At 36.1% G+C, this 21808-nt stretch overlaps 1 protein-coding gene across 1 annotated transcript; it reads right to left on the bottom strand.

Annotated features, from left to right (window-relative positions):
- Positions 1–1404: 1404 nt before the first annotated feature.
- LOC129001630 (puff-specific protein Bx42-like) lies at positions 1405–20381 on the bottom strand. The gene is made up of 14 exons (XM_054428997.1): positions 20134–20381; positions 16288–16429; positions 14913–15080; positions 14550–14732; positions 13412–13536; positions 12294–12363; positions 11705–11770; positions 10480–10596; positions 9919–10060; positions 7092–7191; positions 6425–6545; positions 3333–3490; positions 2610–2806; positions 1405–2025 (listed from the first exon to the last, which is right to left on the bottom strand). The coding sequence occupies exons 1-13, from the start codon at positions 20151–20153 to the stop codon at positions 2611–2613; spliced, it is 1608 nt and encodes a 535-aa protein (XP_054284972.1). The 5' UTR covers positions 20154–20381; the 3' UTR covers positions 1405–2025; position 2610.
- Positions 20382–21808: the final 1427 nt, after the last annotated feature.

The raw sequence follows: 21808 nt of genomic DNA, 5'->3' as shown, positions 1-21808 counted from the left end.
TAAAGAAAAACAAATCATTCCAACTGTTGATAAACAGTTCAACATACATCAACACATAACCTAATACCTCTAATACAGTAGTGTGATTTAGTGGTGTTTTTTCTTTTACCTAACCCGCCATGTTATGTTAAACTTCCCTATCCCAAGCGTGATGTATACAACTTCCTTACTTCTCGAGTGATGTAAAGTTGAAAAAAAACTCACTCGGTGATGTAATGAAACCCATTTAAATAACATTGAATGCTTAACTCAATCTTTTCAATATTTATTTTGACATCAAACGTTTTCAGTTACTATATCCGTGTTTTATCACTGTGTGACCATCAACTGTGTTTACTAAAAACATATTTTTCCTTACACAATTCAAACTGTTGTTTCAACTAGAACTTAGAAGAGGTTGCTAAGAAATGTACATTTTCCCGGGCTTATTCACCCTTCTCTGTCTTTTAATTTGGCGGTGACAACTTTTTGCTGAGCTCTATCCCAAAATCGGACGCAGGTGAGGTATGTAGCTCTGTACACATTTACATACACAGACGTTACTTCAAAAACCACTTTTTGGGTTCAGGGGAACCCAAAACGTAGATGTCCACCCAAAACTTAAGAGTCTTCCGTAGTGGAAGCCATGTTGGATTTCTTCCCCATAAGAACAATGTTAGAATTGCATCATTTGTGGACACGTAACGGCGTTATTTGTTAAGATATAGCTTTGAAATTTATAATTTGTATTTTTAACATAATAGACTCGTGACTGAGGTTTTTGAATTTCGAAAATCCATTTTCATTTCCTTTCAATAATTAGCTTAATTTTAAGCTAATTAATAATCAATTATTCATTATAAAAATTAAAAATTGTGAAATAAAAAACGTCAATCTCTAGAGGACCGCAATTCTTTAAATTTAACTCCTTATCCATAATTACCTATATGACAATTTGCTGATGAGATATTTGGACCCAAAGTTAACATTGTTCTTATGGGGAAGAAATCCAACATGGCTTCCACTACGGAAGACTCTTAAACTACAAAGTTTTGACAAAAACGATACCTTCTTCATTTAACTATGTATAGGGGGAGATAGTAAAATTTATTTTTTTATAATTTTATTGTTTATTTAACACTTTTACAACTTTTAAGTTTTTTATGATTTTTGGAAGGGAACAGTTCAAAATCTGGCAATTTAATATTAAACAACCACAACTACTGCTGTTAGAGCAAAATATATAGCCCAATTACAAAACTGGAATGGTCGAGAAACTACCCAACATCCTTCAGATTTGAAATTGAGATTCATAACCACTGAGCTAAACAAACAACAATGTATTTATGTAAACAGCATACACTTGACATTTTTTTAACTTTTGCTGCAGCAATTATTGAGGGTGGTTAGTAAATCACAGCCATACGAGTATTTAACAATTTCTTTATTACGTAAAGACAGCCTATAAATCATACTGATTTACAAAGACAAATATTTACACTATCATGCAAATGACTGTACGAGTCACATGAAAAAAATTAAATCGTAATTCCAAATTATCTAAAGAAGCTGTATATTTAGAGGTCATATACATATATGTCCATACCAATTTTCAATCAAATTGTGTTAAAAACTACCAAAACCGATAAAATGTCCAATTTCTAGACATAAAATTATATGTATAAATTTTATTAGTAGGTATGAAGATTGCCTTACAATAAACTTTCTTTCTTTATTTAGATTTGTATCCCACAACAATATACTTTTATCAAGACAAAAAATTCAATACAATTATTTAAAATGTAATTATACAAGCTTACCTATATCATCAAAAATGAAAATAAGAGGCAAGCTTACTTATTAAAAAAATAAAACCTAAACAAATTTATAATGTACCTTTTATATTTATTTACAGGATATAACATATAAATTAAAACTAAAAATAAAACAGTGTGTAGTTTAGTGGTGATATTTTTGCCACCAGTATTTGCTTCTCATAAGGGACTACTGACCGTCTCCATTGAACTTCTCTGTTCGTCCAGTGCTCTGAAAAGGGAATGAAAAATAAATTAATAATGTTTACCGTAAGGATAATAATTTGCTAGCAAGATTGTAAAAAAATTAGAATATCGACACAAAAATACTTCCCTCATGAACCTTTAGTTAACCTTCAACTATTGATAAGTTAACTCATCCCATTCCTATGTTAAAGAGTTGTAGCAAGTTTTAGATTGGAAATGTTCATTGATGGATTAAGCAACCGACAGAGTGCACCCTCAATCACTAGTTTCTATCGAACACCAAAACTTTTTAACTTATTGCAAAATATCTTTGATAAAACAATAAAAAGTAACAAACACTTTTTAAGACAAAATAAATTTTTGATAGCAGGGCTCTCTTCTGTGAGTTGTGCATTTTAAATTCCTGGTAAACAAAAGCTAATAAATTAGGTAATTTTAGGAAGACTCTTAGAATAGTTTGATTTTTCAGGCTAACCTGTACAGTGGATGGCCTTCTCAATAGGTTACACCTGATATTTCAATTAGGTGAGTGTTCATTCATGTGATACTTCATCCAACTCTTCCTACTTGAAACAAGTAATTAGCGAGGGGGAAAACCAACATACTGACCTTAATGCCGCCTTCGCTTGTCATCCTTGCGATCCCTCTCATAGTTGGGTCGCTTAGACGACCGCTTGGCTTGTGTCAAGAACTGATCCAGACCGAAGGGATCTTCTTCTTCTTCCTTCTCAAACTGGACAGGTCCACTGCGGCCAGCCTGAGCAGCAGAGCGATCTGTCCCACTGAACTCTTTATCAGGCACAAATCTGTAAAAAGATAATTGTAGATAGACCAAAAGAAAAACTATCAGTGAAGAAAAACTATAAAAAGCATTATAATGTGGGAAACAAAAAAGAACAGGTTCTTTCCATATGGACAGAAAAATTGGGTATGCCATTTACAAAAATGTTCCCACTAGTGTAAAATGAAAATAAAATTTAAAGTGCATCTATTGACAAGTGTTTATTTTGCAATGAAAGCTTTAATCAGAAAATATTTAAGAGACTCCGTTTTTGTAATCATATTCAAAATTAGAGACCTTGGAATGTAGCCTTGGAATGTGGAGGAGAGCTAGGTCGATGAAACGTAGTCAGGTGTACAGTTTATGTTTAAACACTAAGTACTCGATTAGACTAATAAATTTGCCATTAACCAGAATATTTTTTAAATTAATGAACAACTCTTTCAAAACGACATTGATTTGGACACTTGAATAATACGTCGGGGTATGACACTTGATTAGTTGTCAAAATAACCCAAAACACATCACATAACCAACATCATTCAACTGACCTATTTGTTTTCACAATCTTTTCCAAGTCGTCTCCATAAATGTCCTTATCGACATTCTTGCTCGGCCGGTACAAATGCTGACCCAAACTGCTGGAGTCACGCCACGGCTTGTCGTAAACATTGTAGGCTTCATCATCACCGTAGCCCGAGTCCATGCCCTGGGGCCAGAAACGAGACTTTTAGCAAAAATGTGGAAATTCATCTCACAAAATACCTTTTAGGGATTAATTTTACTTACAGATAAGAGATAAAATTATTTGATAAAACATGAGCTGCTTATAATCTGTCCTGGTTATTATGTCTTACTACAAGAGGCAAAATCAGTAACCATAATTCCATCTGAGTGTTTTAAACAAAATTGTAATAGTTTAGTTTGATCTTATTCTGTGAATCCATAATATTCTCTAGCATGTTGTTAAACATGCTTCCCTAATTATCTGCCTTTATGTACCTTTAAGAACTCACACGGGGAAATATCTAGGAAACGACGCAACCATTGTGTTGGCCCTTTCCTCCATAGTATTGACCAGTCAACAATTCAAACTGCAGTCTACAATATCTGTTTATACGAATAAACTCGGTATAATTGTTACCAAAACTAAACTGTGGCCAATAAACAGATGGAACATCATACGTTGTAAGCTGAGCATGGCCTATATTCAAAATTGTAGGATGCTAATCATTTATGAACACCACATTTATGAACACTATACTATCCCACTCACAGGTGATGATCAAACATATTGTTACCTTGCTGGTGTTCATCAGCCGTTGATCAAACTGCACCTCTCCTCCAGTGATGGTCTTGGCTGGCAGACCAAGTGCTATCTGCTCACTGATATCTCTCTCTCAGGCTACTAACCATTTATGAACACTACACTATCCCACTCACAGGTGATGATCAAACAGATTGTTACCTTGCTGGTGTTCATCAGCCGTTGATCAAACTGCACCTCTCCTCCAGTGATGGTCTTGGCTGGCAGACCAAGTGCTATCTGCTCACTGATATCTCTCTCTCAGGCTACTAACCATTGATGAACACTATACTATCCCACTCACAGGTGATGATCGAACAGATTGTTACCTTGCTGGTGTTCATCAGCCGTTGATCAAACTGCACCTCTCCTCCAGTGATGGTCTTGGCTGGCAGACCAAGTGCTATCTGCTCACTGATATCTCTCTCTTGGGATACTAACCATTGATGAACACTACACTATCCCACTCACAGGTGATGATCAAACAGATTGTTACCTTGCTGGTGTTCATCAGCCGTTGATCAAACTGCACCTCTCCTCCAGTGATGGTCTTGGCTGGTAGACCAAGTGCTATCTGCTCACTGATATCTCTCTCTCAGGCTACTAACCATTTATGAACACTATACTATCCCACTCACAGGTAATGATCAAACAGATTGTTACCTTGCTGGTGTTCATCAGCCGTTGATCAAACTGCACCTCTCCTCCAGTGATGGTCTTGGCTGGTAGACCAAGTGCTATCTGCTCACTGATATCTCTCTCTCAGGCTACTAACCATTTATGAACACTATACTATCCCACTCACAGGTGATGATCAAACAGATTGTTACCTTGCTGGTGTTCATCAGCCGTTGATCAAACTGCACCTCTCCTCCCGTGATGGTCTTGGCTGGTAGTCCAAGTGCTATCTGCTCACTGATATCTCTCTCTCAGGCTACTAACCATTGATGAACACTATACTATCCCACTCACAGGTGATGATCGAACAGATTGTTACCTTGCTGGTGTTCATCAGCCGTTGATCAAACTGCACCTCTCCTCCAGTGATGGTCTTGGCTGGCAGACCAAGTGCTATGTGCTCACTGATATCTCTCTCTCTCAAGCTACTAACCATTTATGAACACTATGCTATCCCACTCACAGGTGATGATCAAACAGATTGTTACCTTGCTGGTGTTCATCAGCCGTTGATCAAACTGCACCTCTCCTCCAGTGATGGTCTTGGCTGGTAGTCCAAGTGCTATCTGCTCACTGATATCTCTCTCTCAGGCTACTAACCATTGATGAACACTACACTATCCCACTCACAGGTGATGATCAAACAGATAGTTACCTTGCTGGTGTTCATCAGCCGTTGATCAAACTGCACCTCTCCTCCAGTGATGGTCTTGGGTGACTGACCAAGTGCTATCTGCTCACTGATATCTCTCTCTCAGGCTACTAACCATTGATGAACACTACACTATCCCACTCACAGGTGATGATCAAACAGATTGTTACCTTGCTGGTGTTCATCAGCCGTTGATCAAACTGCACCTCTCCTCCAGTGATGGTCTTGGCTGACAGACCAAGTGCTATCTGCTCACTGATATCTCTCTCTCTCAGGCTACTAACCATTGATGAACACTACACTATCCCACTCACAGGTGATGATCAAACAGATAGTTACCTTGCTGGTGTTCATCAGCCGTTGATCAAACTGCACCTCTCCTCCAGTGATGGTCTTGGGTGACAGACCAAGTGCTATCTTCTCACTGATATCTCTCTCTCAGGCTACTAACCATTGATGAACACTACACTATCCCACTCACAGGTGATGATCAAACAGATTGTTACCTTGCTGGTGTTCATCAGCCGTTGATCAAACTGCACCTCTCCTCCAGTGATGGTCTTGGGTGACTGACCAAGTGCTATCTGCTCACTGATATCTCTCTCTCAGGCTACTAACCATTGATGAACACTACACTATCCCACTCACAGGTGATGATCAAACAGATAGTTACCTTGCTGGTGTTCATCAGCCGTTGATCAAACTGCACCTCTCCTCCAGTGATGGTCTTGGGTGACAGACCAAGTGCTATCTGCTCACTGATATCTCTCTCTCAGGCTACTAACCATTGATGAACACTACACTATCCCACTCACAGGTGATGATCAAACAGATAGTTACCTTGCTGGTGTTCATCAGCCGTTGATCAAACTGCACCTCTCCTCCAGTGATGGTCTTGGCTGGCAGACCAAGTGCTATCTGCTCACTGATATCTCTCTCTCAGGCTACTAACCATTTATGAACACTATGCTATCAAACTCACAGGTGATGATCAAACAGATTGTTACCTTGCTGGTGTTCATCAGCCGTTGATCAAACTGCACCTCTCCTCCAGTGATGGTCTTGGCTGGCAGACCAAGTGCTATCTGCTCACTGATATCTCTCTCTCTGTCCCTCTGCAGCTTTGACCTGGTGATACACATCAAAACATACACATTAGCCTCCATAAAACAATCCTGTCTAAAAAATTGCAACAACATAGTTTTGACCAAAATGAGTAATATTGTGTAAATCAGCAATCTAGTCTAATATGAGTTAATAACTAGGGGGAGCGAGCTTTAGGGGAGAGAGCTGGTCTAGTGGTTAGAGCGCGAGACTTCAGTCCCTGAGGCCCCGGGTTCAAATCCCGCCAAATAACCAATAGACTTAATCTAAGTGATAATGCCGCAACCCCTAGATCTAAATCTAGCCTGAAGTAATGTGAAAAACAATCACTCGTGCCTAGCGTCTTGGGAAAAAAAGAAAAAAGTATAATTTTTGTTAATAACTCAACAAGTATTCTAAATAAGGCTCAACTGAATGGGGAAGAGAATACTCTTACACAAGAAGCACCAAACACTTTATACACACAATTTCACTGTCACTGACAGCATTCCAACCAAGGAAAGTGTGTGTTTCCTGTGCCAGTATGTATACTTTCCTATTCAGACAAGTCTGCTATCCTAGCGATGTTACCTTTTATCAGGAGCAGCTCTAGCCAAGTTCCTCTCCCTGGCTCTGTCCTTGTGTCTCTCGTACCTAAGCTGATCTCTCTCTCTAGCCTCCTCGTCCTTATCTACAACAATCAAAATCGTTGTTACCAAATGGAAGTGGTCTTACATTTTATTTTTGTATTAATGATACTTTTTATTTAAAATCATGTTTGTTTATCCTCATTTCTATTTATCACCTACATACTGTTTATTAGGTCCATGCATAGCATAAGGTTCAAAATAACTTGAAGCTGGTTATCTATATAAATAAAATTAGAGTTTTGTCTGTACTTTGCTCAGAATTATATACTTTTAGGTTATTTTTACGTTTTATACATTAAAGAAGCAGAAACGAGTCTTATCTCTATTTCTGTCTGTCTGTCTGTCTTTCCCTTTGTCTGTAACACTCAAGATGGCATTTTACGCAATCTTCTCCGTGAAAACCAGAGTACCTATCAAGATCCAAGTCATTTTAATGTAATCACTGGATTGGCGAGAGTGTCTTTAGTGATTTAAATATAGCCTCACTACTTTGTAAATAAAATTACGGACGTTCAAAAATGCAGTTTTGTGCGATTTCTGTCAAATTTTCGTTCAATTTGTATCACATAATCGTCTATGAAATAACGAACAGCTGTTCGGATCAAGATTATTTTTTCTAGCTGTCAATGATATGTTAACAAATGTTGTTTACAAATACCGCAACCATTTCGAATCACGTTTTGAAAGCAAATCCCAACCAAGTGAGATTAAAAACGTTTTTCTTACATAACGGATTTAATTAATCGCAAGTGCAATAATATAGTCTAATAGTGTAACCGTAAATGAAATTAAATAACTAGACATCGTCCAAATCGGAACCAGAAATTCTTTGAGTATAAAATGTTTCTTGAGTTTTGACAACCAGAAAGAAGACCTTGAATCAGTGTTGTATAGGGCTGGACACTGAAATGATCGTCGCCAATAGCTTACAAAAAAGGTTTCCACTCATTGACGGCGCTTCAATGGCGGTTGTGTAAAGTGTAAAGTAAAAAATCACAACTGCAGTGGGTGATTGTAACAGAGGTTTAACAGAGGAAGTGCTAAACTCGCTTTTCCAATGTGTCACTTTCTGTTTCTACTCACCGTGTGATGCAATCGCTGGACCATACAGCCAATAGGCCCATAGCTCATATCTTGGGTACGTAAGCCTACATATTTATTCATAACAACCTTTTTGGCGACGATCCTTGATACCGGTACTTTTCCATAGAATACATGGCCTACCTACTTAAGAAATATAATTACAAATGACCAAAACCCCAACATTGTGTGATTTTCGTCACATTTCCTTCTAATGTTAATAGATATACTAATCATTGTTTAGAGAATGCGTAATCTATTAAATAACAAAAAGTTGTTTGGGTAAGGTTGTTTTTTTTTCAAACTTACACCGATAAGTTTACGCTATAACTTTTTACGAGAAAATCCAAAAGCAAGAGATCAATAACCTCGGGACTAGATATTAATGTATTTAATTGGTCGGATGTACTATAGTTCTTAGGTAGGTTCTTACGTAGGTACTGGTTCTTTTCCTTAGAACCGTTGGTAGCTGCTAGAATAATTTTTACGTAGGTACCAACACATCACTGTAGTTTACAAATTAGTTATCGTTGGTGTTGCACCTTATTTATCAGAGCCGTCCGTATTCAATTTAAGTGATGTCTTAACTCTGTATAAGTTTTGCTTTTTCTGTCTGGATTCCAAATCTTAGCTTACCCGGTATGCTAAGAAAATGATAACCTATTTGAGTAAAACATTTGTTGGGCAAACCATCATGAATTGTTTACGCCTTTATATTGTTTATGTATCAATAATTCGTGGCCTTTTTTGGATTGTTGTGTGTATGTCTGTTGGTAACGCATTAATGTCCTTATTTCTCAGTGTTTCACGGAATGGACAAGAGCACCTTTGATACTGAAAATGTCAACCGGAATAAAGTGTTAAATGGTGAGGTTGAGGTAGTACTTTAAATACGTTTAAGTTAACCGATGTGGAAAGTAACTTTCAATTATAGGCCTACTTTAGGGCTACGCTTCATGGATCTATAAAACATATTTTAGTTTAATCATTGGACATATGGACCATAACGATCCGGGTGACATTTAATTGCGAAGCATTTATTTTGGCTTGAACTGTCAGATACTGTATTTGCGAAGGTTTATATATAATAGTTTTGCCAGCATATCTGCAAATATGCAAACTAACTGCTGTTCTTAATCTTAATATAAGAAGGTTTCAACTGACTACTATAAGATCCCCGTGCGTAGAACGGGCACACAGCTAGTTTACAGTAAAACTCCAACCATCCAAACTCCAAAAATCCATATCACCTCAAGGAATGAATAATAAAGTCAACCAGAAAAACTATTTTCATTGCAGTAATTTGTTATGCCCCTGAGGCTGCAAGGTTTTTGTACTGTCAAATCAATCGGTGCGCAAAGAGTCATCTGCCTCAAACAACTGTCTTACACCATTGTTTATTAACTAGGTAGGGTCTGGTCCCTATTGATTTGGATAGTTAGAATCCTTTATTCTAATGCAATTATTTTAGAAAATGTATTTTAGCACACAAGATAGGTGAAGCTCACTTGTTTACAGGCTTGAATCTAATTATAATTGCCAGGAAACATTGTATGCCATTTTATTTATTCTGGATTCCCAACAGGAAAGATAAACATTCTTTCCACCAAGACTGAGAGTACGAATATATTATATGTTACGTATGGACTAATTTGATGTTGGAATTGAATATTCGGGAAGATAGTTACCAAGAGCAGCCGCAGTCCTGATGCCCGCTCGCTCCTCTCTCGCCTTCTGCGCCAACAATCGCAAGTGTTCTTCCTTCTTCTCCTTCTCTTTCTGGGCGAGTTTCTTCTCCAATTGGGCTCTTGTTTCAACAGCTTCTCGGGCCTACAATTAAAAGTCCATTATGTTATCGAAAATAACAAAGCAGAGTTAGTTTTGATAGGTTAAATTCTTAAGTGAACTAAAAAGAAATATGTTTAACTGTTGTCATATGGATGACTTTGTAAATAACACATTCAAAAATCATTTAAGAAAGATTGAGATTTAAAGTAGGCATACAGTATTGGTCTTACATGTGTGAATTTCATGAAGACTTACAATTTTGATGAATGTGCTGATTGACATCCGACATCAGATATAGCATCTTTATGGAGGCATTAACATAAAATCAATTGAAAGTATGACCCTATAGTATCATAAAGCCTGAAAGGATACCTGAATATCCTTTAAGTTTTATTTGATTTAGCAAATAGCATTAACAAATTAAACTATAGAGCATAATTCAAGCAAGTTTAATGAATTACCTTTCTGTCAGCAATGTACAGGGCCTCAGCCAGTTTGGCAAAGTTCTCGTTGATGTGTACTTGCTGCAACCCTCGACCATCCGCAGCCAATCTCTTGTCTAGGGGAATCGTGTAACCCTAAACAACAAATCTTTCACAGACAATGTTGCAGACGTAATTCAGTCCAAAGCATGTTATGCTATGTAAACAAAATATAAAGTGATTCTTTAGACTATTGATTGAACCAGACACTTGTATCTGTGTTAAAGTTTTTCCAGGTTTTAAATCAAAATGGACATAATTGATCAACGCCACATCAAATACGCCAACTATATAACCAAGTCAACTCATAGGACAACTTATTGTGAAACTATACTATATATTATGGTACATCAGCCATCTCAGTTACAAAAAAACGAAGGCAGAAAAAAATTAGACTACTGTATGTACATTCTGTTACTAGCTCATTCAACTAATTTCTTTTTAATAAAAATAGGCTAGGCCTATATCTCGATAGGATGTCTACTCCAGTACCCAAAATTAAATAGGCCTAGTCACACATATGATTGTTCAGTCCAAAAAAATTGATTATGATACACCCCAGTTTGCCAACTTTGGCTAGGGAATAATCGGGATGGCCCCTCTTCCCAGTATAAAATCAAACGTAAACCTGTGCAAACCGGCCAAATGGGTTCGCCTTTCCACATTTGGTTAGGACTGGTGGCAACCCTAATTACACATTTTTTACTGGAATGAAAAAACACAGTTGTTAAGAACTGTAACTCTGTTAGAATACAGGTTTGGTTTGGTTTCACTAACTGAAGGATGTTAACTTGAAATTCAACTATTTTAATTGGTTATAAAACCTAAGGTTAACCGCAATTTTACGTTTAACTATCAAGTGGACAAACCACAAACTAGAACTAAAAAAATATAAAAAAAACAAATGTTAATCTGTAAAGCAACATTTCTCTACAGTTAAAAACAGTTATTATGACCCTGATGTAAGTACAAATAGTTTTGGTCGTTACATCAATTACTTTTAATAGTGTGTAAGAATTTCAAATAATAGTGCTTATACTGTAGTAAAAGCAACATGTAGGCAGATTTGTGATATTAAGTAGAAAGTGTAATTTCTTCTGTATATCACTTAATTGCATAAGCAATTGAGAAATTTGCCAATACAGTTGAAAAATATGTATTTAAATAACACTTGTAAAATAACCAATGAAGATGAAACACTTACTTTGGCGTTCTTCCAATTTGATATGCAAGGGGGTATTTTCCATTCTTTTTGTTCCTTGACGGTAACCTGCAAAAAACAATGACTAAGATAAAAACAATGATAGGATACAGACGCATTATTAGCATGTTTCAAATAATTTAATTCTTATTAAGCTACCTAAAAATTATTTTATATGGAAAGATATCTACTGTAAATGAAAATGAAATAGCATGTTTTTAAAGTCTTTCTAGGCTACAAAACTTGTTCATTCACATTTTTTAAACTAGTAGTTATAAATATTAGCCCTATATCAAAAATGTTAATATTAATTGTAATGAGTTAGTAGGGACACAATAATCAACTTTCAACCAGACATGTATTAACTAATTCTGCCAAACCAAAACTGTTGGCCACATAGTCACAGAAAAACATTAGCGAGTTTTCGTTGTGTCGAGCCAGTTAAAATTATTGTGCTATAGCCTGGATATGTAGAGTCATTTAGTGTTGGTAATGTAATGAGAAGCCCAGTATTCCAATCAATAAATATTGACTCACATCCTTACTTATACTTATTCAGTATGACTTTGGATCTTAAATATTCCTAACTCACTTTTCTTGTCGGAGAGTGCATGACGGGTGCAGGAGGGGACGGCGGACCTCTTGGAATTTTCTTGTTGATTCTGAAATAAAAGAGAGAAACTATTAAACAGGATAGTTAGTATCTGTTCATAATTCTAAAGTTGAAATTCCCTCTCGTAAAAAGTTGCAAAAGCAATATTGATTGTTTAAATTATGTATAAAACTTTGTTCAAAAGCACCTTTTATATCCAGCAGAGGCTTTATAAATACTTGCCAAACAATGTGGTTAATACAGTACAACTCTATGTGTTTGTTTCATCAAAAAATCAAAAATAGGCAAGAAAGTTTAGCAAAGAATTACAGACTATTTAAGGTATAAACTTTATAGCCGATTTATTGTGACTAATTTTTACCTGCATCTTTATTTAATACTTGTTAGTTTGTTAAATATAAACCCACAGTATTTTTTATTTTAATTAGGTACTGTTATTGAACTTCTTTTTCCTGCAGATACATTATTAATTATATTACAAACATGAGTATTTAAAAAAAGTCCCAAAAAAGACTTTAAGTATAAATTCTTGTTTTTATAATAGGTTGGGTTGTTAGCCTATTCGGGCAGGGGCTTAGTCCCATTGTAGCCAAATAACTTACTAGGCATTCTACTGCACATACACTAGATTAAAATAAAAGCCTACCTCTTTTTCTGCACTAAAAAAATCCCTGAAAGATGTACAAAAACAAAGTTAAAATATTCATGATTTTCTTTTGTTATGGACAAAAACGTCTATATCAACCTCCTAACCCGTGTGGACCTAAAACATCCTAATCCACAATAATTAAAAAGTCCTCAAATAAATTAGGATTATTTCTGTAGCCTACATAACACATTTTTCTACAACGCTAATAATACAAAAGTAGGGACTGTCAAATAATACATAAATTACATTTCATTAACAAAAAAAAAAGATAAAGAAAGATTGCCAAGAAATTGGCTTGAGAAGAAGAAAGGATGCTAATAGTAAGAAACTTTCAGTAGGCCTACAGAAGACCATGTAAAAAATTTACAGTTTTCTGTCAGAGATTTAAATCAATAAGTTAATACATCTTAAGTTACACACTAACACAGCTACATATTATTAATCTCACTTGAACTTTGGAGGTTCGATGGGATCTTTTTGTGCCTCTATCATCCGAATGACTCTCTGCTTGGCTCCTGAGTTGAACGCAGAACCTTGCTGAGAGGGTGTGTATCGGATGTATTGTGCCGGAGCCTACAACAAGATGCAACTACATCTGACTGTGGATTGGCGATTGTATTAAAGAAGACTTATTATGTTAGATCAAGGATTAAAACACAGTACAACAGTTCATCTACCAAAAAATAGTATGGTCGCAAATGTATGAAAAATTCAGACAACCATTAACAGAACACATCATCAAACTAAGGTATCATCGCTTTTCTAAGGTACCATTAGGAATCAATTTACAGTACCTTACACTTTTCAAAGATAGTTATTTTGTTTCAAAGTACTAACACACAATGAAAGTACAATACGGTAACTTAGTTGTATTTTCACTCACAGAATCAAACATAAAAGTTATCTCAATGAACCTGTATCCCATCAAACCCAAATATTTACCATCATATTTTGTTTAATCTGATAAAAACTTGATATGTACATTCTGTATGGTAATTTATCAGTTATTGAGTACACTTGCCCCATGGGAAAAAGTACACATGCCCCAAACAGGTTTTAACACAGGGTAAGTGTACTCTAACTCCCCAAAATTGAAATTTTAGGGCCATAACAATGTTAATTATGTATTCTCCTTCAAAAAATAAGTAAGATTACCAAATTTTAGATAATTATCATTGTATTTCAGTTTTTAGTAATTATTTGAATTTTCCGAGGGGCACTTGCGTTTTGAGTAGAAGCGCGAGAGGTTTTTTAAACACGTCTAAGCTCATAGAAATAGTAACAAGCGAAATAGTGATTATATTTTAAAAGAGCATAGTTTAAAGTATCTTTGGCCAATTTTTCATATTTTTTGTTAATAAGCAAATGTATTATTAGCTGGAAGTACACTTGCCCCACTTGACCTTACCTATCATTTGGATTAATCGCAAACTCATCGATGCAGCGCATTAGCCACCGGCAGCAGCTGGCCATAGGGTGATCGCATTGAACTCGACCAAACTAACCAATGTATATTTTCTAGGTAATGCTCATTAAATTGGGTAAATATAATTTGTATGTAAACTAGCTAGACATGTTAAACTCACAACTTTGTCAGCACATCGGACAGGCATGGCAGCTGCAATTTTACTACTTGTAAGTTTTTCTAGAGCCAATCGAGTTTTCTCTGTTGTTTCATCAATCAATTCAGAGTCTGGTCTCTGCAAACTTGGGTCGTCCTCAGTCTTTACCTCGGCCGGCAGCAAATCACTCAGTTTTGAGTAAATTATCTGGAAAAATTGTAAAATTAAAGTAGAAAAGTGAAACCCATGTTTATCTAATTTATTTAAAGATACTCCATTTAGTCTATCTAAATAATCTAAAGGTACTCTACAAATGAAATAGGAGTTGCCAGCACAATAACATAATAAAAACTAAAAAATTTACCAATGCATTTAAATGTGTCTTACCTTATCTTTGGAGTGGCCTTGTCGAGCTATCATATCATATTTGACTTTTCCCTGAGCATCCAGTTGGACTGCCAAGGCGTTTGATGTTGACTCCTTGCCCTCTTTGCCCATGTTGAGGGGGTACTGGGCGACAGAAATCTCAGGGAAGGCCCCACCATCGCCAAAGTCCTGCAAGAATATTGATTTATTAGAAAAGTTGGCAATATAAGTACCGTAGCTTTTTATTCTAAATTGGTCTATTTCCCAAGCTCCCTGGCATGTAGGCTATTATAAAGTATGTGGTGTTACACATTGACAGGTAACTTAATTCTTTTTAGGCTAGTAGAAATTTTAAAGCTTTAAGACAAAACTTGATGGCCTATAAATCATGCAAAACTATACTCATGACCTCGCTTCAAGCAAACAAGTGATTCGATGAAATTTTTTTGTATCGATTCTCCCGTTGCATGGTAGTTAAGTTATGGTCTGTGATACGTTTTTGTTTATAACTAGAAACATAGTCATGCCGACATTCATTGCCAGATCTGAAGGCTAGTTATTCATAATGCAATGAGTGAGAGTAAAGTAGGCTAAGGAAATTGGTTAAGTGGGCCTAAAATATGGAATATAAAAATGGCCCTGAAAACCTATTTTATCCTTTCTGGTCTTCTGTGAGAAGTGTGGGTACCCAACAAAATCACAATTCATTCCAAAAACCATTTTTAAAATCCAAAACCTGTTTCTATGCACTTTCCCCATATTCATTGCATTATATTCATAGGCTAAACTTGAATATGTTCATCAGCATTGAATATGTTTCTTGTGGTGAAAACCGTATCACTGACTTTATCTCGCACGCGGCAGGAGATTCAATGATTTAAAAAAATGTAAAAACACACAGCTAAGCCTACATTTTAGCTGCAGAGCTACAAATTGTGTCATTCTGTTCACCTTAACGCCAGTACGAGGCGAGGAGCCTGGTTGAGGCGTACCTACAAGTTAACTGCGGATCTATATGACCAACCGGTCCTTAAGTAAAAACCGCTCTCACATATAAAAGACTCAGAACTGGTATGAATAAGTTACATGTTAACTTATCTGGGGTTTAAAGAAATATGGATGTCCATATAAGATAGGAATTTACCTTTAGTTGGAACTCAAAGTTCTAGCTTTTAACTTAGGCCTAAGTTAACGAACAAAAATAAAAATTTCATAATTTAAACGTCCTAACTTATATTTTTTCTGTAAGTCCCAGGGCTTAAGTTATAGGCTAGTGCACTTGGATAAAAGAAGCTTAAACTAACACCACAACTTTTGAAAGTCTACATCTATTATACTTAAAGCAAACTAGACCCTAAGTTAAGCTACAAGATTAGAGAATACTGTGTCAGCCTACCTCGTTTGACCTTGGTATCCAACCTCTTCGCTGGCCATATGGAGGTGCAGTGGGACTAGCCGATACCAAAGCTGTCACCGGGCGGACCTTGGCGCGCTCTTCATCTCTGTCCCATACTGGCTGAGTAGGCGCTGGTAGTAAGCTGAAACATTAGGCTAAGTTACAAATTTTGATTAGCCTCTTAACAGACTCCATGGTCTAACTTAAGCAATTTGAGTAGGCAGTATGAAGCTTAGTAAGTTAATTGTAGGTTGTAGGTACCGAGGTAAATTAATTAAATTGAAATGACCTAAACAAAATTAAATTATTTAATCATTGGCAAGAGTAAGCTTAAGAAATAGAGTCCTAGATTTTAAAAGATTTAACTTTGTAGGTTGGTAGTGGTATCAGATAAGATTCAAGTTTTGTCAGTTAAGTTCACTGGAAAAGATGGTCTATTGAAAGTGGTTGCTGTAGAAATTACAGATATCAACCACTTCTTGGTCCAGTACCTTCTTTGTAGGGTGAAGTGGGGTAAGTGTGACCTAAAAATCATAAAGTTCATCTTTACAATTTTTTCCCTCGGTTATTTCTAAAGCTAGATACTTGAAATTTTTAACACTTAAACTTTGGAAATATCTTTACTGGTAAAAAAAACCAATGTGATAAACTTATGCTTTCACTATTTTTTTTACTTATAAAAAAATGCCTGCCAGCTGTCACACTTGCCCCATGGGGTCGGGGCAAGTGTGATAGCGGCCTCTATAAAATTCTGTATCTCTTTTAATGGTAAATGGGGCAATTGTGATAAATACCCAGTTAGTGCTCTTTCAGGAACATTTTTATTTAAGTCCCTATCATTCTTACTTTTTGAGATATTTACAAATGAAATAAAGACGTACAAATCTGCGGAAATTTGTAAAAACTTGCATCAGATCAGATTACAGATCACACTTGCCCCGGGTGTCGGTGTCACACTTGCCCCAGCCATTGAAAATTTCCGGGGTAAGTGTGACATGTGGTTTTAAATTTAATGATAAATTTGTACACGTTTTAAATATTTTTTTTCTAAAAGTGTAGCTTTTAGGCTCTTTAAAAATCTGAGTTTGATATAAATTGGTCAAAATTTAAAATAGGCTAACTACAAATTAAACAAAATTTCCGAACAAACTTTGATTTTGACCTAAAATGTCGGACTTATAAAAACCAATAAAATCATCATACAGTAGGTACCGGTAGTTACTAAATTGATAAAAAAACCATGTAACTAGATACCTTAAGTTATATGTCAAACATTATTTCTACGACAAAACCAATTTTTTTCAGCGATTCCCAAAAACAAGATGGCCGGCTATCACACTTACCCCGCTGTCACACTTACCCCACACCACCCTACCACTTCTAGTTGCATGGTAACTGCTAGTGCCAGTTCTGACCATTAAACTCAGTGTCTCTGATTAAAGTAAGACCTTTCCGGTTTTTATTATTTAATAGAATATTTGGAAGTAATATAAGAGAGTAATTGAGTTTTATTAGGAGAGTGTATTTTGTGAAATTTGAGAACTATAAAATTATATGTCTTTAGCCTACTTTGTCTTTTAACCCTTTCAGTGCTAGGCCAATAATTCATATTTTGTAAGACTTTTTTGTTTGCCTTTTAATTCCATTACACGTTGTTGAATTTTAACTGTCATGTTGTCACTATTTTATTAATTAGGCTAATTTTGAATAATAAATAACACAATAAGAAAATATATAAGAAAGATAAATCCCGGTATTTGTAGTAAACATCAAATAAAACTTAGTTTTTGTTGTAATTTTCCCGGTTTTCCTATAAATTTTTATGTTCTGATAGCATTATTTGAAACCGAAATCTCACAAAATCAAAAGACATATAGTTTACAATGTAATATTGAATTTAACCCTGATTTAGTTGGACGAGGTTATTGTAATATAGCAATTTTAGGGAAACTAATGTTTTGCAGCAAAGTCTCAGGAACACATTTACTACCTACTACTAAAACTAAAAGATTGCATCTAAATAGTCCGTGACTAGCTGGTGCTGCTACCTAGTAACGCATTGAACAACCATCTGCAGCGCCATCTGTTCGCAATCGGTGGCGACAGCTTAAATACCGGGTTTTGACTCCCCAGTCTTCAAGCACAGATAGCCGAGAAGGCTAGGGCGTGTGTCACTTGGCCAGTGGCATTCGTCTGCTTGGGTTCGAATCCCGTCCTGTGTGGCAAATAATTGGTGACCTGTGTGTTTGTAGCGATATACTACAACCACTGGGGCATAGTGAGGTGTTCATAATCCTTGGTTTAGACATACAGTAGAACCCCTCATATCCGGCCACCACGGGACCAAGCCCCTGGCTGGATAACGATTTGGCCGGATAAACCAACCTACTATGAAAATGACAATTCATACCTAATAATAGGTACTTAATCAATATATGCAATCAAAAGTATCATTTAATTCTGTTTTGGGATCATTTTTAGAAAAATAAACATGTTTGTAAAAAGAAAAAAAATATTTGTAGGTTAAAGTCATTAAGTAATGAATGTAGGTACAAATATTATGATTTCAGGTAACAAAACCTATTGAATGGCGGTAAAAATTACCATAAATTGTACTTGAAGATCATTAGGACCTAAATGGTACATGCATTTCTACTCAACATTCTTATCCATTTTGTGAAATACAAGAATTAATATGTACTGTACTGTACTAATCCCACTTTGGAAATAATCAACCAACTGATCAGAGGTTAGGCCTACTAGCTCAACTGAGTATAGTGACTCAGCAAATAAATGTATATACAAACAGATAAGTAAAGAGAAAAATTTATTTTATGACTTGGGCAGTCACAAAGACTAGTGCTTGCATCTAAACGTCGGTAAGCTGTGAGAAAAACATTTTGATATTGGCTTCTTGGAAGGGGCCGGATAAACAGAGGACCGGTAAAACCAAGGCCGGATATCAGGGGTTCTACTGTACACCTCGAAATCATCGGATTGGGTGAATCTTTTAGCTAAGTGGTTGGTAGTGTATCCTATGAACATGCAGGTCACCAATGGCCGTTTTGCTATTTTTTTTAAATAACCTTCCTCTCTATATCCCTTAGGGTTTTTTTTTTAAACAACGATATATCGTTTCATAGCACTGAAAGGGTTAATTCATCTCACGTCTACCATCAGGGCTGCACTTTACTTTAGGTCCTACACTCATTCGAATGAAAATATCGATCGATATATTGATTAATCGATTGTTTCATTCGATATATCATTTGGTTAGTTAGGTAAGGTTAACCTAACCTAACTTACCAAACGATATATCTAATGAAACAATCGAATAATCGATACTTTCATTCGAATGAGTGTAGGACCTAAAGTAAAGTGCAGCCATTTTGATTTATATTAAGTTATCTTGAGTAACTTAACTCATGCCCTACCTAGGCTGTTACTGGTACTTAAGTTAACTTAGGCCTAGCCAAATTAAGAAGAATGTGTTGAAATTTATTAGGCTAAGTTGTATGGTAGGCCTACCTAAAACTGGCTAAAAAAAAGGTTGCTAATAATATAGTAGGCCTACATTAAGAGAGATTCAAGAGATTAACATACATAACATAGGCTAATAAATAGGCATACAGCAAAAAACATAAATACAAAACAATTTAGAACACATTAGGCCTAACTTAATGCTAACCAGTTTTGTTAGGCCTATGCATGAACAGCAAGATGACACTAGGCTAGGATGTTATAGAAACTTAAATCAAAACTGTCGAGGCATTCATTCAGTAAGTCTAATGTAAAATAAGACTGGCCTAGGTAAAATAAATAAAACTATTGTCAAACTTAACTAACCTTGATAAAGGAATTGCCATCTTCTCTCTCTCTCACTGTTAAACTTTTGGCTGATTTCACAGTTCACCAGACTAATTTGTAGGCTTGAAAATGTTACGTTGTTTTCAATTATATTATGGTCTACATAAATATGTAAAAAGCTACAAAAACCTAATTCCTCTTCGTAAGTTATAAAGGAAATGTGGAAAATAATTTGATAAATAATGATCCAAGACTCATGACAAACACATAAAGTTGAGGTTCGCCATTTTAACGATTGATTGGGACTGGACTGGACTGGAGTGGAGTGGAGACTGGACTGAGTCCGGAGGGAGTGGTTGGGATTGGGTCCCTGGACTAAACTGGACTGACTGACTGGAGTCTGTCTGAAGTCTGGGCACGGGCTGGGCAAAAGCGGCCAAAAGCAAGGCCACTTTTAAGTGTGGCCTTACACTGGCGTTACACTGGGCTGAACGTGGCTGAACTAGATCAAGATGTATGGAGTAAAAGTAATAGTAGTTTTCGCAACGATTGCGTAAAGATAGTGACGAGTAGAAAATTTAAGTTAAAAACTTTAAAAAAAAAAAAATTTAAGTTAAGTCATCCGCCCATGATGTGCTAAAGGTTGATGCGTAAGCTTCGGCCTACATCATGGGGCCCGGGTATGTCCTGTAGGATAGGTACCGGGTAAGCAGTCAGGGGGCTTCGGCTCTCATGACAACAAATAATAATAATAATAATAATAATAATAATAATAATTGAAAAGTATCTCATAACAGCATAGTTATACTCATAACAACACGGGTAACGGACCAATGAGGTTCAAGGATTGAGAGAGGAGAAGCAAAATTGTAATGATTCGAAATTCAACTAATCAGCTGTTCAGGCCAATTTAATTGTTGATTGGTGCAATTAGTGTTTGATACAATGTTTCTTTGCATCACTGTCAGTGGCAATGAGAGGTTATAAACAAAAACATAACGTCTCTTAGAAGTTATGAGTAGTGATTTTTAGTAATTAAAACACCGTCGTAGGTAAAGTAGTGTACGCAACTCGCGTAAAAGTATTTTACACCATACATCTTGGAACTAAGATAGGCAGTCTTCCTTCACGTAGGCCTACAGTACAATGGCATTGGCATTTGACAGAGTGAGTGGAGGCATTGAGTGCACACACACGCATCCTCAATTATTAATGAATGTACATATTGACTCAATGGTGGAGACGAAGGAGTGCAGCCCCCCAGCCGCAGCAATAACCACTTTTTGCAGCAGTTAGTTGTAGTTGTGGACTTGTGGATTGAAGTGTAGGCCTATAATAGGGAAGCCATAGAAGATTTATTCAATCAATTGTTTGAGGGGAACGACACTCTGTGCGTATTTTAACCCAAATATAAGTTAAGGATAAGTGTAGGATGAGTGGTCTTTTTATTGACTACTGAATTGTTACTGAATTGTCCAAAAGAAGTATTTGCAATGTTATTTTCTGATTTTAAAATCGGTTTTCCTCTGTATCATTTGTGTTGCAATATAAAGTTCCATTACGAAATCAATGGGAAATCCTTTTATCACAATAACTCCTACAATTGTTTCTTATTCTTGAGTGTGGCAGATTGCGTGAAAATAAAATAATAATATCTATGGTTCTTGCCGTCAACGCAATCAGGGGTAATATTCCACTACGGCCGTTTCGGAGA

Source organism: Macrosteles quadrilineatus, unplaced genomic scaffold, assembly GCF_028750875.1.
Source record: "Macrosteles quadrilineatus isolate MER2022 unplaced genomic scaffold, UCM_ALF_1.0 Scaffold_8__2_contigs__length_117827958, whole genome shotgun sequence".
In the NCBI taxonomy this organism is placed as follows: Eukaryota; Metazoa; Arthropoda; class Insecta; order Hemiptera; family Cicadellidae; genus Macrosteles; species Macrosteles quadrilineatus.
Note: the sequence above shows the minus strand (reverse complement) of the source record. Positions and strands in the feature narration are given on the sequence as shown.

Bases quoted from the DNA above. Each gene is read 5' to 3' on its own strand.
- LOC129001630 (XM_054428997.1), bottom strand. From the start codon at position 20,153: ATGGCAATTCCTTTATCAAG. The intron at 7,192-9,918 runs GTAACTATCTTC...TGATTGTTGTAG, and splicing joins CAGGACTGCGGCTGCTCTTG to ATAAGGACGAGGAGGCTAGA. The intron at 3,491-6,424 runs GTAACAATCTGT...TTCTGGCCCCAG, and splicing joins GGCTGATGAACACCAGCAAG to GGCATGGACTCGGGCTACGG.